The sequence below is a fragment of the Sciurus carolinensis genome, chromosome 1 (assembly GCF_902686445.1).
Source record: "Sciurus carolinensis chromosome 1, mSciCar1.2, whole genome shotgun sequence".
NCBI classification, from domain to species: domain Eukaryota; kingdom Metazoa; phylum Chordata; class Mammalia; order Rodentia; family Sciuridae; genus Sciurus; species Sciurus carolinensis.
The window spans coordinates 175,600,333-175,613,965 of record NC_062213.1 but is presented as its reverse complement, the minus strand read 5'-3'; the positions used below and the strand labels follow the sequence as shown (position 1 = coordinate 175,613,965).

Here is a 13,633-nt window from a genome sequence, read left to right as displayed (position 1 = left end):
CTGCGCCGCCTCCCTGCCCCAGGAGCAGCCGAGAGGGAAAACACCGGCTCTGTTTGCCCACGATGCCCAGCAACCTCGCCTTGCCTCTCGCCCCCGCTCCGAACTCGGCTTGAGGGGCAATGCAGAGAGTAAAGAAAAATAAAGGAAAAAGGGCGGGCAGTGAGGAAGCAGCGAGTGGGACTGGGGGAGTAGAGCGGGCAGGGGCCCTGTGCCTTGCCGGGCCTCCTCCTCTTTCCGTCTCTCCAGCTCTTCCCGCAAAGGGAAAATGAGCAAAGGGGGAAAGACTGAAAGAGCGTCGAGGAAAAGCACTCCAGGCGTCTCCGGTTCGGATCTCTCCTGGCTGCGAAGACCCGGCAAAAGTGGAGTGAGTTAGCTCGCTACGCTCTGGGGAAAGGTGGGGAAGGCCGAGGACAGGGCGGCGCCCCTCCGCTGGTGACCGACGGGGCCGGGGAGGGGGCCGGGCGCAGAGCGAGCCGGGATACACACCTGTTCTGCTAACCGCGCCGGGTGCGGCGGCTCGGCGGCGGTGGCGCAGAGGGCAGAACCCTCCCTTCCGCTCCCCAGGCCCGCAGTCCCGGAACGCGGTAGACCCGCACTCGCCCGCATTTGCACGAGAGTAGTGTGGAGGAACCCGTTGCTGCCCGCTGAAGCGGTGGCGCGCGGCGACGAGACCCGGGTGACCCGCGGGGCGGGGCTGTTTAGGGGCTCCAGGTCCTTGGACTTTGGTCGAAGGCAGAGTGCTCCGAGACCCTGACCCGAGGCCTTGCACGGCTGCGGACCAGAGCACCTCGCGCTTGTTCAGATTTTTGCGAAACCGGCGCCTTGGTTACCCAAAGTTAAAGCAAATTGTTTCCATGCGGAGGTTGTTGGGATGTAAAGTATTCTTTGTACAAAGGCAACCTAGAGCTGGAGAGAGAAGTCAGGCCAACGAGTGGTGTGGGTGGGTTCGGTTGAACGATGGCCCCAAGTTTACGTATGCTTCGCCTTCATCTCTTCTTTCCCCGTTTTCCCCCAAAGAGTTGGTTTTTCTGGGTCAAGACTCTTCCCGGCTGAATTGTGCACCCGCTAGCTCAGCGGGCATCCGCGCGGCACCGCACAATCCAACTGGTCCGGTTGTCGGGGTTTCGCACCCCTTGGCCAAGCAGGGCCTGGGTCCTGGTCCAAATGTGGGACTAATACCCGGCCTTGTCTGAACCTCAGGCGTCGGCCATAGCCTGAGAACCGTATTAGCCTTATGCTCCCAGAGTTTTCGCATATGGTGGTAAAATTTCTGTTAGGGCGGTGTTTCCAAATACCCCCTGGGCATTTGGTGTGCGGGAATTCTCTTCAAGCGAAGTCTGTGAACTTAAAAAAAAAATTCTTTCCTGCGTTCTTCACCACCCCCCACCACTCTGGCCTCACTTCCCATTGTTCTTTGCTTTTTAAGTTGCCTGTTAATTTTTTAAAAGTTTATTTATGCAAAGGAAAAATATCGTTTAATTTGTTCTATATTTTAAGTCCTGGCTTTTGGAAACGGTTCAGAGACCACAAAAATGTCACCTGTTGTTATAAGCAGAGGAGTGTTGTGTGTGCATTTTAATTGCCAGCAGAGTCGTAGTTTGGTGGGCGCCCTGAGCTCAGCTCCAGGAGAGAGCCCTTTGCAGCTTGCTTTGTGGCAGTCATTTGCAAGTGGGTTTGGCTCCCAACAGCAGCAGCAGCAGCAGTAGCAGCAGCAGCAGCAGCAACAGCAGCAACACGGCTTCCTCCTCTGCCGATCCCGGGCGAGAGTCAGGAAGCCCAGAGCCTGGACAGGGGTGGAAGATAGCCCACTCTCTGGGACTTTCTGGCTTTCGGTTTTTCTGTGCGAAAGTGACTAGTTCGCGCCGGAGAGCGCGGAGCGCTGCGCATCAGTCCAGCCTCAGACATTTTCACGTTCCAAACGCCGGCTTCTTCGTTTCATTTGTCTTGATTCTGGCATGTTTAACCACGCAATTAGTAATCTCACTAATTATTCAGTTAGCTGGCGTCTTGTAATCACTTTAAACCAGGGTCGGGTGTGTGATTTAAGAAACAAACTCCCACACATACAGAACTGAACCAAAACCCATCACGTCAAGGATTTGAGATTTTTAAAACTCAATATTTGTTGGTCCCTCTGTCCAACCTCACTGCCTGCCAGACAATTTATTTAGCATCGTGGATTGATCCCTCCTCCTTGTTTAGTTAATTCAACAAAGACTTTTTGCAATCTGTTTGGAGTTTGTCTGATGCCATGGAAAAGTAGCTGATGATTTATTTGGTTGCTTTTCGATTTCTGTCTTCAGCCCTTCTTTCTCCTCCTTTCAGCGGGGATGTCAGCTGTTATTACTTCCTATTGATCCCTTTGCAAAGTGAGAAGTGAACTAAAATTAATGTCAATTCCACTGCTTGGATCAATAGCTGGAGTTATTTTAATCTGGATTTGCACGAAGTGCTAAATTAAAAAAAATCAGCATAGAGGCAGAAAAGTAACAGTTACTTACTTTCCCTCTGCTTGGTTCTTTACAGTCACCCAAATGCTTCATCAATCTGATTATCTTACAATCCATATTTTTTTAATTAAGAGGGTCAGTTAGTTTTCTTATTTTGGGTTCTGTGTTTAAACCCATGACATTTTGACATTGGGAGTGTATTAACTATAGATTTTCATAATGACTGTGGTCTGCTGAAGCCTCATCTATACAAGTTGTTAATGTGAGGAGGGGAAGAAAGAAAAGGGAAAAGAAAAAAAACACCCTTTCTCCCCCTCAGAGACCAACGCCCACACAGTGGAGTAAAAGATATGTGGCTTGGAAAAATATTGTTGATTTATTTTCAGTATAATGAAGTTTTCAAATGAATAAGCAGATTTGAGTGATTCACTGTGTTCTATTGGAGTGTCCGGTGCTGTCGCCAGATTACTAATTTATGAAACTCATTTAACATAATGAGGTGATCCAGGAAGCAAAAATAGAAAGTAAATCCTGGGGGGAGTTATTTTTGGGGAAAAATATTTTTCACTAGACCCCCAGTGTATTAAGTTTGTCCTTTTCTCCAGCTGGCCTCACATATTATGGTTTGTGGATAGACGTGTAGTTATTTATTTTCGTTGTGAAGAGCTGCTTAGAACCCTTGGAACAGTCCTAGATCCACTTTCAGAGCATCCATGTTGTATGACCATTAATCTAACTTGAAAACAGCCAAGAACCGGATTCCCAGACTTGTCAGGCTAACTGGCTGTCCTTGGCAGATCATTCCCTGCACGGCTATAACTTGACAGGAAAGTTATTTAAAATTTGGAAGAGAGAAAAATCCGTTAATGTGAGATACATAATCTGGTAATTTAGCAATGATGTCTATAAGGAAAGATGCCAAATGAGGAAGCAGTCTGATGGTGTCCACTCATCTTCCCAATTAATAACAGTCATTGACACGTCTGCTACAGGATGGGAGAAGGAAATACTCTCTTTGCACTGCATTAAGCGGGGAGGATTCATCTGCAGTTTAACGGGATTCTGTGTTTGAGGGAATACCAAAAAGACTCCATTATAGAAGTGGGGCTTTAAAGAGGAGGGTGTCACTTTTATTTCTGATATGACTCTCAATTTAAAGGTTATTTTTTGTAGCAGGTGGTGATTTGGGGTTGTACTTTGAGTTTCCTTCGGTTTCTACTTAGTGTACATATTTGAAGCTAATAAGTCCTAGTCTTCATCTTTTCCTGGCTTTTCCCCAACCCCCACTCAATATAAATTCTGAAACTGAATCGGTGACTATGAAAACTACAACCTAAATTTACAAGGTAACCCAAAAGAAGTCTGTCTGAACTCCATTTTGTTCTGGGGGCCTTTATTGGACTTCGACTCTGACTGGGCCAATAAGCAGAGCAAAATAAGTCAGAAATTTTGTTAACATTTTGCTCTAAATGTTAATGGCAAATCCAAGGCAGTTTACAAATCTACTTAGGAGTGAGTGCATTAGTAACTAAAATTACCAATCCGTTCTTTGCTGCCCCTGGAAGACAAACGCTTGTGGAGCGCATATGCCAAAGGCACCCATTATGTTTTTAAATATTGTTAGAGACGCCAGGCATTTTATTGATGAAGGTTTTGTTCCTTCTCAGAAAAGAGAAATAGGAAGGCTGTGTGATTTGAGAGGGATGTGCATCAAAAATAACATTGCTGTTTGTTCACATAGTACTTCTCTCTGGAAACAGTCTTAGATGATACACAGAGATATATGTTTATGTACATGCCAATGTGTATGATCAAGCCACATGTACAGTTTGTACCAACTAATCTGTACAGATGTTTCTGGTCAAAGTGTACTTGATATAAGGGTTTTACAGTATCGGGGCATTGTTAGGGAAGATAAAGAGAGGATGCAGATGTGGGGAATCATAAGTGGAACCTGGTCTCTGAACATCAGGCCTGCCATGACTAGTGTATGTGGTAGAAGCCCTTTAAAATATAGACAACGCCCCCCCCCCTCCACCTAATCTACTGGGTGACTTGGCCTTCCAAAGCTCATTTGCTCAGGGAATATTGTATTTGGAGGTTTTATGATTTTTTTTTCTTTCCTGGGCTCAGGCGCATTTCACCCGGAACGTGTAGGGACCAAAGTCAGCTACGCGTACATCACAGTAAGTTGTCTATTGATTTTCCTGAATGAAAATGGTCTGCTGCTGCTGCCCACTGGCTCCTAAAGCCTGTGGTGTCTCTTGCCCGAGCATCTGTAAGCCAGAAGGATGGTGTTTCGATCACTTGGGGTTTCCCTTTTTTTCCTCCCCCTGACTTTCCTCCTCCCTCTTCTTTTCTCTTTGCTGTTTCTGCAGGTCTTAGAAGGGCATGATTCCCCAGTAATATTCCCCGCCCTGATCCAAGGTGCCGCTTGGCCTCCCTCCCAGGGAAGACTGCTTCTTGTGTGACACCAGCCATTGAAAGAGACTCCGATGGACTTACACCGGGCAGCCTTCAAGATGGAGAACTCATCCTACCTTCCCAACCCTCTGGCATCCCCAGCATTGATGGTCCTGGCATCCACAGCTGAGGCCAGCCGGGATGCTTCCATTCCTTGTCAGCAGCCACGACCCTTTGGTGTACCTGTATCAGTAGACAAGGATGTGCATATTCCGTTCACCAATGGTTCCTACACCTTTGCCTCTATGTACCATCGGCAAGGTGGGGTGCCAGGCACTTTTGCCAATCGTGATTTCCCCCCTTCCTTACTACATCTGCACCCTCAGTTTGCTCCCCCAAATCTAGATTGCACCCCAATCAGTATGCTGAATCATAGTGGTGTAGGGGCCTTCCGTCCCTTTGCTTCCACTGAGGACCGGGAGAGCTATCAGTCAGCCTTTACACCAGCCAAGCGACTTAAGAACTGCCATGACACAGAGTCTCCCCACCTGCGCTTCTCAGATGCAGATGGCAAGGAATATGACTTTGGGACACAGCTGCCATCTAGCTCCCCCGGTTCACTTAAGGTTGATGACACTGGGAAGAAGATTTTTGCGGTCTCTGGCCTCATTTCTGATCGGGAAGCCTCATCTAGCCCAGAGGATCGGAATGACAGATGTAAGTACTTTGGTTGGAGCCCTCCCTCGCCCCCAGTAAGCCCTGCCTCCCAGTAGTGTTCAACAGGTCGGTGGCATTGTGCATGCTCCTGCTGATGGGAAGGGTCAACTGCTTCCCTTGTGATAGCTATGGAGTGCTAACATTTATTTGTCTCTCGCCAGTGAGCACTGATAGTTCTTATAGAAAGTGTTTTTCTGAAAGTAGCCAGAGGCAGGTTGGCCTCAGTACTGCTTTATCTCCTGGACCTGGCTGGCTTCTTCTCTGGGGATTGTGGAGTGAAGAGGATGCCATATAGACGCTGGAGTGAAGGTCATTTCATTAGAAAGTGTAGGTTCCCAGGGACTTTGGGAGGCCTGAAGAAACTTGTCCATCCTTCCTCTCTTTGCTGTCCTCATTATGCTCTCTGATCGCAGTATTTTTTTTTTTTAGCTTTTCCATTGTATCGCAGCCAGCAGACTCCACGTGATTTTATTTTCACAACTCTCAGCCCTTGTCCACATCAGGCTATTTTTCAGAGTAGGACAAAGGTGTCGTCAATCACCATAAAGCATTTCAAACAGCTGTGTTTTCCTTGCTATCGCAAGGCTGGAAAGCCGACCTCTCTTGGGATTTGACAGGTTTGCTGGATGCTTATCCTGGGGCTCACTTTTAGGACTAGACACGGTTGACCTGTGTGACTGTTCCATAGTTGATGTTCACAGCTATTATTAATTTCTGCTTATGAAATGGCTTTTCTCATGTTCTCCAAGTACCTTGTTGGGCTGTGGCTACACTCATATCATTGAAACTACAGCTTTATTTGGAACTTGTAGACTAGGAGTGCTGAACCTTGCAATCTTCTGCTCTGATATAATCAGAAAATAATTGTGTTTTGAAGCTTTTGGGCTGTGGGTAGACAGAGCAGTTTTCTTCAAGCCTGGAGAGAATTTATGAACTGAGGGTGTTTTCCCACCCAACCCTTTGTTCTGAGATTTGCTTCATTTTATTTTCTTAAGAAAACTACATCTGAGGTTTGCTTTCCCCTCTTCTCTATTTTTTGTACTCCTGTCCTCTCTATAACCACCAACACGAATACCATTTTTTTCTCTTCTCTTTATGATGCCGAGGAGAGTAATAGAGACATTGCAGCTCTCTCCCCTGTCGGCACTGCTTCCTCAGGCTGTCTCCTTGAATTAGGCACTGTGTTAACTTTCCTGCGCTAAAAGGCATCTGCCTAAACCCAGCGTACCTTTTCAATAAAAGTCATCATAAAATCAACCTGCCTTGTAAATCCATCGCTCTTTGGTTTTGAAATATGTTGCGAGTGTGTCTTTTATGTCAGCGTCTGTAAGCTGGAGACCTCCCCACTTAAGGGAGAAGGCTGCTACATGACAGCACAACTGCTAGTGTGGTTCATACACTTGGGTTTTCGATCCTCTGTCACCTTTTCACTTTCTGTCGACTCCTCTGTATTTTGATCCCGCTTCTTGAATATACCTACTGAACAGGTGTTGGTATTATGTTGGTCTGTTTTTGTTTTTATTTTATTTTATTTTTTATTTGTTAAAGGGATGTGTAAGTGATCAAAGCTGGCTGTAATCTGACCTCTGGCTAAAAGTGCCCTGGGTTAGGGTGTGACTGATTCTGCCCCTTTTTCCTCCAAGTCCAAGTTGAAAATGAAATCTTCTCAAAACGAATATGCCACAAAGTAACATCTGCAGATCATGATTCCTTTCTTCTCACCTAACAGATCCAGCTTGTCTCCATTTTGCTGGGTTTTTTTTTTTTTTTTTTTTTTTTTTTAAGCCCAAACCTGATTCAGACTCGCAGAGCAGGCAGAAGCTTGTTAGTCAAGTCAGAACTCATAGCTGTGGATATCCATTCCCCTCCGAGTGTCAAAGCCATAACTCTTCTGTTTGCCTGGTTTGCATTGTGTGGTGGTGCCATTCCCCCATGGAGATGGATCCCTCACACAGGAATACGCCTGGGTGGAGAAAAATTAAATGAATCTGTCTCCCAAAGTGAAATGGAATTCTGACCTTGAAATTAATGAGATTCTGATCGGAAGGGTGGGGAAACTTCTTTATTTCAAATTGTCATGTTATATAAATTGAAGTTCTTTCCCTTTTTATTTAAAATATGCTTCCCTTATGGAGTACTTTGTGTTCTCCTTTTCTTGGGTGCAGACATTAAACCTATGGGAGTATCTATGAGTGCAGGCTGTTTGTACACACCCATGTTATTAGCTAGAGTTGCATTCGTGACTAATCTTTGACCAGACACAAAGGTGCAGGTAAAGAGGAGACTGTCACTCTGTGCAAGTCCTAGATTCATGCTCCTTTTTCTTTTCTTTGCCTTAGGTGGTATAGCAGCTTTTGAAGGGGTGGACTGGGCAACATCTGTGCTTTTGATTTTTGAGTTTTTGGAAGGCAGGAGAAACATTTCCTGCAAGGAAGGGTTGAAGAAGCACTATGACAAAGTCAGTAGCAGCTTTCTTGGCTCTTGTCATATGCCGACGTGCGTGGGAATATTTATGGTCTGTTTTATGTAAATACATATTTAAGGGCCGTTAGAAGACCTGATTATTCCCACTAGATGCCTTTCAGGTCCTCCCCACAGAACCATTTTGAAATAAGTAATATTTCTCAGATAATCGAGTGACAGTATACAAGACTGCTTCCAAAGGGAGAAAGGAGCTAATTCAGGGGCAGATGGGACAGTGATGGGGGATGGGGAAGGGGAGAAGAGAGGAGAGAAAGTGTTCACAAGAGCTAAGGAACAGGATTCCTAAGAGCTTTGACCAGGATTGCCAAAATGAATCATGTACATTTTAGGTTTTTTTTTATTAAAATCTAGAATTAATTTCTGATATGGTTGATTTGTTTTCAGTTCTTTTTATATAAATAAAATGTTTTCATGAAATGTAAGAAATGTTTTAATTAAAAATGACAGTAAAACTCTAAGTAAGTGTTTAGTTTTAGAGCTTTGTTGGGAGTGGGGGGTGGTGAAAATGGGGGTGTGTGCGTCCTTCCTCAGAGTACAAGTTTTATGACTGAGTTTTAGGTCACTGCAAAATCAGTTTTATAATGGAAACACTGACAGCTTTTACTACTGCAGCCGCCCCCTGCTCACACACTACATCCATATGCAGATATGTCCACATGTGAATGAACGCCTTTTAAAAGGGGTCCTGCAGACATAGCGTAATACATAGTGTTGATTTCTTAATCCTGGGTACTGATAAGCAGAATTTTTTTTGTGATTAAACATGCATTTTTTGAAGATGGAAATATAGCTACTTGGGTAAAATATCCTCTCTCCAGTAGATGATCTCCAGTTTGCTTGCCTGTTCATCCACCTGACATCACAGGTGATCCTGAGATAGGTGTTGGGCTCTAAGGAATAGGAAGCCTTTGCTCTACAGGGCTGACTTATTTGCCCTGGAAAAGGGGACAAGTGTTTTGTGAGGAGCCCTTCTTAGAGGATACATAATTCCCCAGGAAGAGGACTGAGGTAACTCCAGTTTATTGTCACTCCCTGAACCAGTCCCCAAGGTTCCTTGTCCAGGGAAAGGATGCTGAAATTTATGGACCAATTACAGATAGTCCTCATTGTGTCTTACATAGGAAGCGTCTACAGATATGTTTCCCAGGGCCTTTAAAATAAACATTCCTCATTAAGGAAACTTTACAACAAAAGGGAAGGTAAGTACTGTCTGCTGCCTTGTGCTGTAATCCATACACTTATTACCCCCTCAACACTCTAGTTTTTGTCATGTGCATCTCCTGAGGGTTCTCTTTAGGCCACCCCTGTGCCGGTGACACAGTCTTTGGCCAGCCTGCTATCCATTCAGCCCAAATTGGAGTTGGCGGGCATGCTCACCTCAGGACTGAGAAGGCCCAGAACTGTCCCCATGGAGCCAGGACTGGCTCTGCCTTCTGGCTCACCCCAGGGATGGGAACTGGGCACTGACCATAAGTAGCTTTGCTTGGCCAACTTCCTTGGCCCTTCCTCTAGTCAGGCAGATTCACAGGTAGGCAGGAATACCATCTGATGACTGTACAGCAGTTCCTGGATGTTTTGCTTTGCTCTCATTTTTGATGTATTTGAAAAACTATTCTCAGGTCCCAAAAGCCCTGAGTAGGAGATGGTATTTTGTACCCTGAGATGATCTTTATAAAGGCATGTTATCATTGAACACCCTATGTCCTGAGAATACACTGAGTTCTCAGGCCAAGGCAGTCTGAAATGAGGAGATCTGGCTGACATCATGGGGGTGATGTTAGGTGGAATACTTTCCAAGGGCTCTAGGACTGGGTGAGCAAAGACGTTAGTCTGGGGTGGGGAGAACGTTTGGGAGCAGTTCCAAGGTCACCAGGCGCCACCTCTGGATTGCAGCTGAAGCAGATGAACAGTGTGAAAGGGTCAGCAAATCATCAGAGGAGAGGGGTCAGATGGTTCCCTCCGTCCTGACTGCCCAGACCTAGCTCAGCTGCTTCCCTGCTCTCCCCCCTCTCTCCCTGGGGGCAAGAACTCCTGTGATGTGTGTGGTTTCTGGTTGTTCACTCCCAACACAGTCATGGAGACTCCTTTTCATGCTGCTGGGTTTAATTGTCTTGTTGGGATAAAGAAATGTTTGCACAGCTAAAGTGGGGCCGGGCTGGACGGGAGCGGTCCCTGATGGCTGCAGAGCCATCTGGCCAGGCTTGGCTCAGCTCGGCGCGCCGCTCGCCGGGCGCCTGGGCTCGCTCTAGCTCTCGCTCCCGCTCTCTTCCCCTGCCCTCGCTCCACAGCGCGCCGCTGTTCGGCGGCTGCCTCTTCGCACGGCCGGAATGCCTAATCACCATGGTGAGAAAACGGACACCACGGCCGTCCTCCCTCCTCGCCTCGCGCCCTCCCTCCCATCAATTGTCATGCAGAAGTGATCCGGGCTGCCGTTTCCTCGCGGCCGCCAGCCAGCCCCTCGCCGCTCCCGGCAGAAGGGTGGCTGGTAATTGATCGTTGGGGGGAGGGGGCGCGGAGAGGCGTGAGGACCGGCCGGGGGAGGCAAGGCCACACTGTGGGCGCCTCGCTCACTTGCAAAGGACCCCCCAGCCGCCGCCACTGAGGCGGCTCGCAAGTGGTTTCAGAAATGTTGGTGACCTCGCCGTCGCTCTGCCGTACTTGGGAGGCTGCGCGAGAACTCCGCGCGCTGCCCCGAGGGCCCCCGGAGAGCCCGCGCCGCCGCCCTCCCGCGGCCGGGGACCGAGGGTCAGCCGCGGCCCCCGCCCTGCCCTCCATCCATGTCCCCACGCCCCTGAGTCGCACACTAAGAACCCAGCCCCGGGTCGGTTTCCTGTACGTCGTCTGAGCAGAAGAGTGGGGGACCGGGGCGAGGGGCAGGGGAGGGAGTGCAACCGGAGGGGGGGCACGCCCAATGCAGATGTCCCGGGTAATGGGGGCCCTGCGGGACGCGCAGGTGGTTGCGTGGGGAGGGTGAGGGGCACACGGCGGGGGTGACGGCGGCGCGGGGAGGGGGCGCGGGGTGACCAGGGCCGTGGGGGCGACGGAGAGGAGGGAGGGGGCGCAAGGGCGTGCGGACCCAGAGGCTGGACGTGCGTACGCGCGCATCTGGACCTGGCTTCTCCTCTGTACCCAGGGACTTTGAGGTTTCTGCTTTCTGTTCAAAATGTTTTTCCCGTCTTGCTTCTCAAATCTGTAAAATGTTCCGGGGAATGTTTCCCAAGTCCAGGGCTGGGCGAGCCGGCAGGATTGCTGGTATTCGGGCGAGGCGAACCGCGGTCGCCTCTGCCGGTCGGAGGCTCGCAGCCAGCACAGCGGGGCTCGTTAAAGTCCCGGCAATTTCTGGAACTCTTCCCACGGGAAGTTTTCCGGGGCTGCCTTCCGGTCAGCGGCCCCAGGTTGATTATTTGGTGGCCCTTTTTTGTTTGAAAACAAAAAACACACATTGTATCCAAATAACAAAAGTTGCTCTCCTTCCCCCACCCCCTTTCCTCATTAGGCAGGGAAAAGGAAACTGAAAAATAGAATTATATTTTTATATTGGTTTTTCTTATTTTTAACCCTTATTAACTACCACCATCTGGTTAATAAATATTAGCACACGTTGAAATGTATTCTTTGTAAATACTCGGGATTCGGAGTGACACTACATTTAATAGTTATATTTTTCTGATGATTTTTCTTGTTTTTAATTCATTTACCACCTCCATCTGGTTAATGAATATCAGAGCACACGTTGGAACGTACTCTTTCTAAATACTTGAGATTTGAAGTGATGGTACATTTCATTGTAAAATCCACATGATTTTAACACCAAAATAATAATTTTTGAACTTGAACATTCTCTTCTAACAGTTTACAGCTGCATTTCTCAGCGCCATTTTATCCCTCTTAAAGAAAGGTGAACTGCAGACTTCAGAATATTTTATTGCTACATGACAGCTAAAATGTCTTGAAATTTTTAAAAAAGTATCATTTCAGTTGTGGCATTTGTGGTTGAACAGAATCTGTTTTTATCCTCAAAGTGTGTACTACAGGGTGGGGATTTGTAAATCTCTCTCTCTTTGGGTCATAGAGGAGAATTTTCTGCAAAAGAACTTTCTTATGCCTTTTCCAAGAAAAGGTCCTGAATTGGGACTATGGTTTTAGTCCTAGAGAAATGATAGACTGTGGTATGAATCAGGAAACCTGGAGGTAGATACTAACCAAGCAAACAGAAGTAATTCATCCTTTCAAGTCTTACATAGTGGATTAGACTTTTCTATTATCTCAATCACATTTTAGTTTTAGTTTAAAAAAACAATTTTTTTTTTTTTTGCATTAGTGACAAGCACATTAGTAAGTTTTAGTTGGGGTATTGAATACATTGATGGTGTGATTATAATCTGGTTTTAACTTTAAGTTTTCACCAATTTGCCACTCTTTGGCATCACATAGAACAGAATCTGCAAGTCTCTGCTATCCCAAAGGTGTGGGGATTTGAGGAACTTGAGGAAGAATTGACTTTAGCCTTGAGTTTTGATCATGATGAAGGTAGGGGTTTTTCAAAATATATGTGAAATCCCCTTTCTCAAATATAGACTTTTATTGTAAAAATACTAAAAAAAGTTTCATAACTGAAAAAGTAATATAAAATTTACTTTTTTTTCCCTAACCCTCTAGAAACCTGAGACTGGAGTCTATCCCCTGTCCAAAGGTTTTCCTGCAGTATTACATCCCCTATCATGAAGTCCATAAATACAAATCTGCTTTTGGTGTATATTTTAGAAAAAAAGTTTCTGCCTATATCCTGGTTGAAGCGGGAAACAGTCAAGTGATATGGGGGCTTGTACACACATATAACCATCTGGCAATTCAGATATTTGACCGTCAAATTTCTCTGTGGAATGTGTTCTGATTGCAGATGACCTAGAGGAAATGAAAGTTGTGTTTTTAAGGGGCGATGTGGTACTGCGCCCAGTACATTCTCTTTAGCAGATCCAGAGCTTTAGGAAAGTCTGGAGCTTCGAGGGTGAAGAAGGAACCTTTTGGTTTGGTCTCATGAGAAATCAAGCCCAGTGAGCCTGAGTGTGACTCACCAGATGAGGGTTGTCTTTTTTCCACTGAAATTCATTTGCAAAATTCATTTGCAGGCTGAGACTTATGACTTTGCATCCATCTTTTAGTGGCAGAGACAGTCCACAAGCCATCGGGAGGGGACAAGGGCCAGCCCTGGAAAGGCCTTCACTTTATTTTCAGCTTATGATTCCCATTTAGGCGCTAGCTAATCCTATATTATTCTCATTTGACCTTTTTTGGGGAGTTTGATTTGAACTCAATCAGCAGCCTAACATAATAAATACCTGTTAGAGGAATAAAAGTTGTATTTGCCCCTTTGAGCCTCAACTTCAAGGTGTTAAGGCTGGCAATATAACATAGTAGTTATGAGTATAATCTTTATAGTTTGATCTTGACTCTTTAACTTACTTGTTCTGTGAAACCAGGCTATTTACTTACTGTCTTCAGGCCTCAGTATTCTCATCTGTAAAATGGGAATTATACAACCTTAAACCTTAAACCTTAAAGGGTTGTTGTGAAGGGCT

General features: G+C 46.4%; 1 protein-coding gene across 2 annotated transcripts in view; it reads left to right on the top strand.

Moving 5' to 3' along the window:
• Positions 1-13,633, top strand: part of Rnf220 (ring finger protein 220) — a 217,123-nt gene that overhangs the window by 1,820 nt on the left and 201,670 nt on the right. For both annotated transcript variants that reach the window (XM_047545405.1, XM_047545415.1), the window contains exon 2: positions 4,829-5,570. In XM_047545405.1, the coding sequence (XP_047401361.1) occupies positions 4,946-5,570 (625 nt within the window). In that variant the 5' untranslated portion in view covers positions 4,829-4,945. The remainder of the gene's footprint in view (positions 1-4,828; positions 5,571-13,633) is intronic.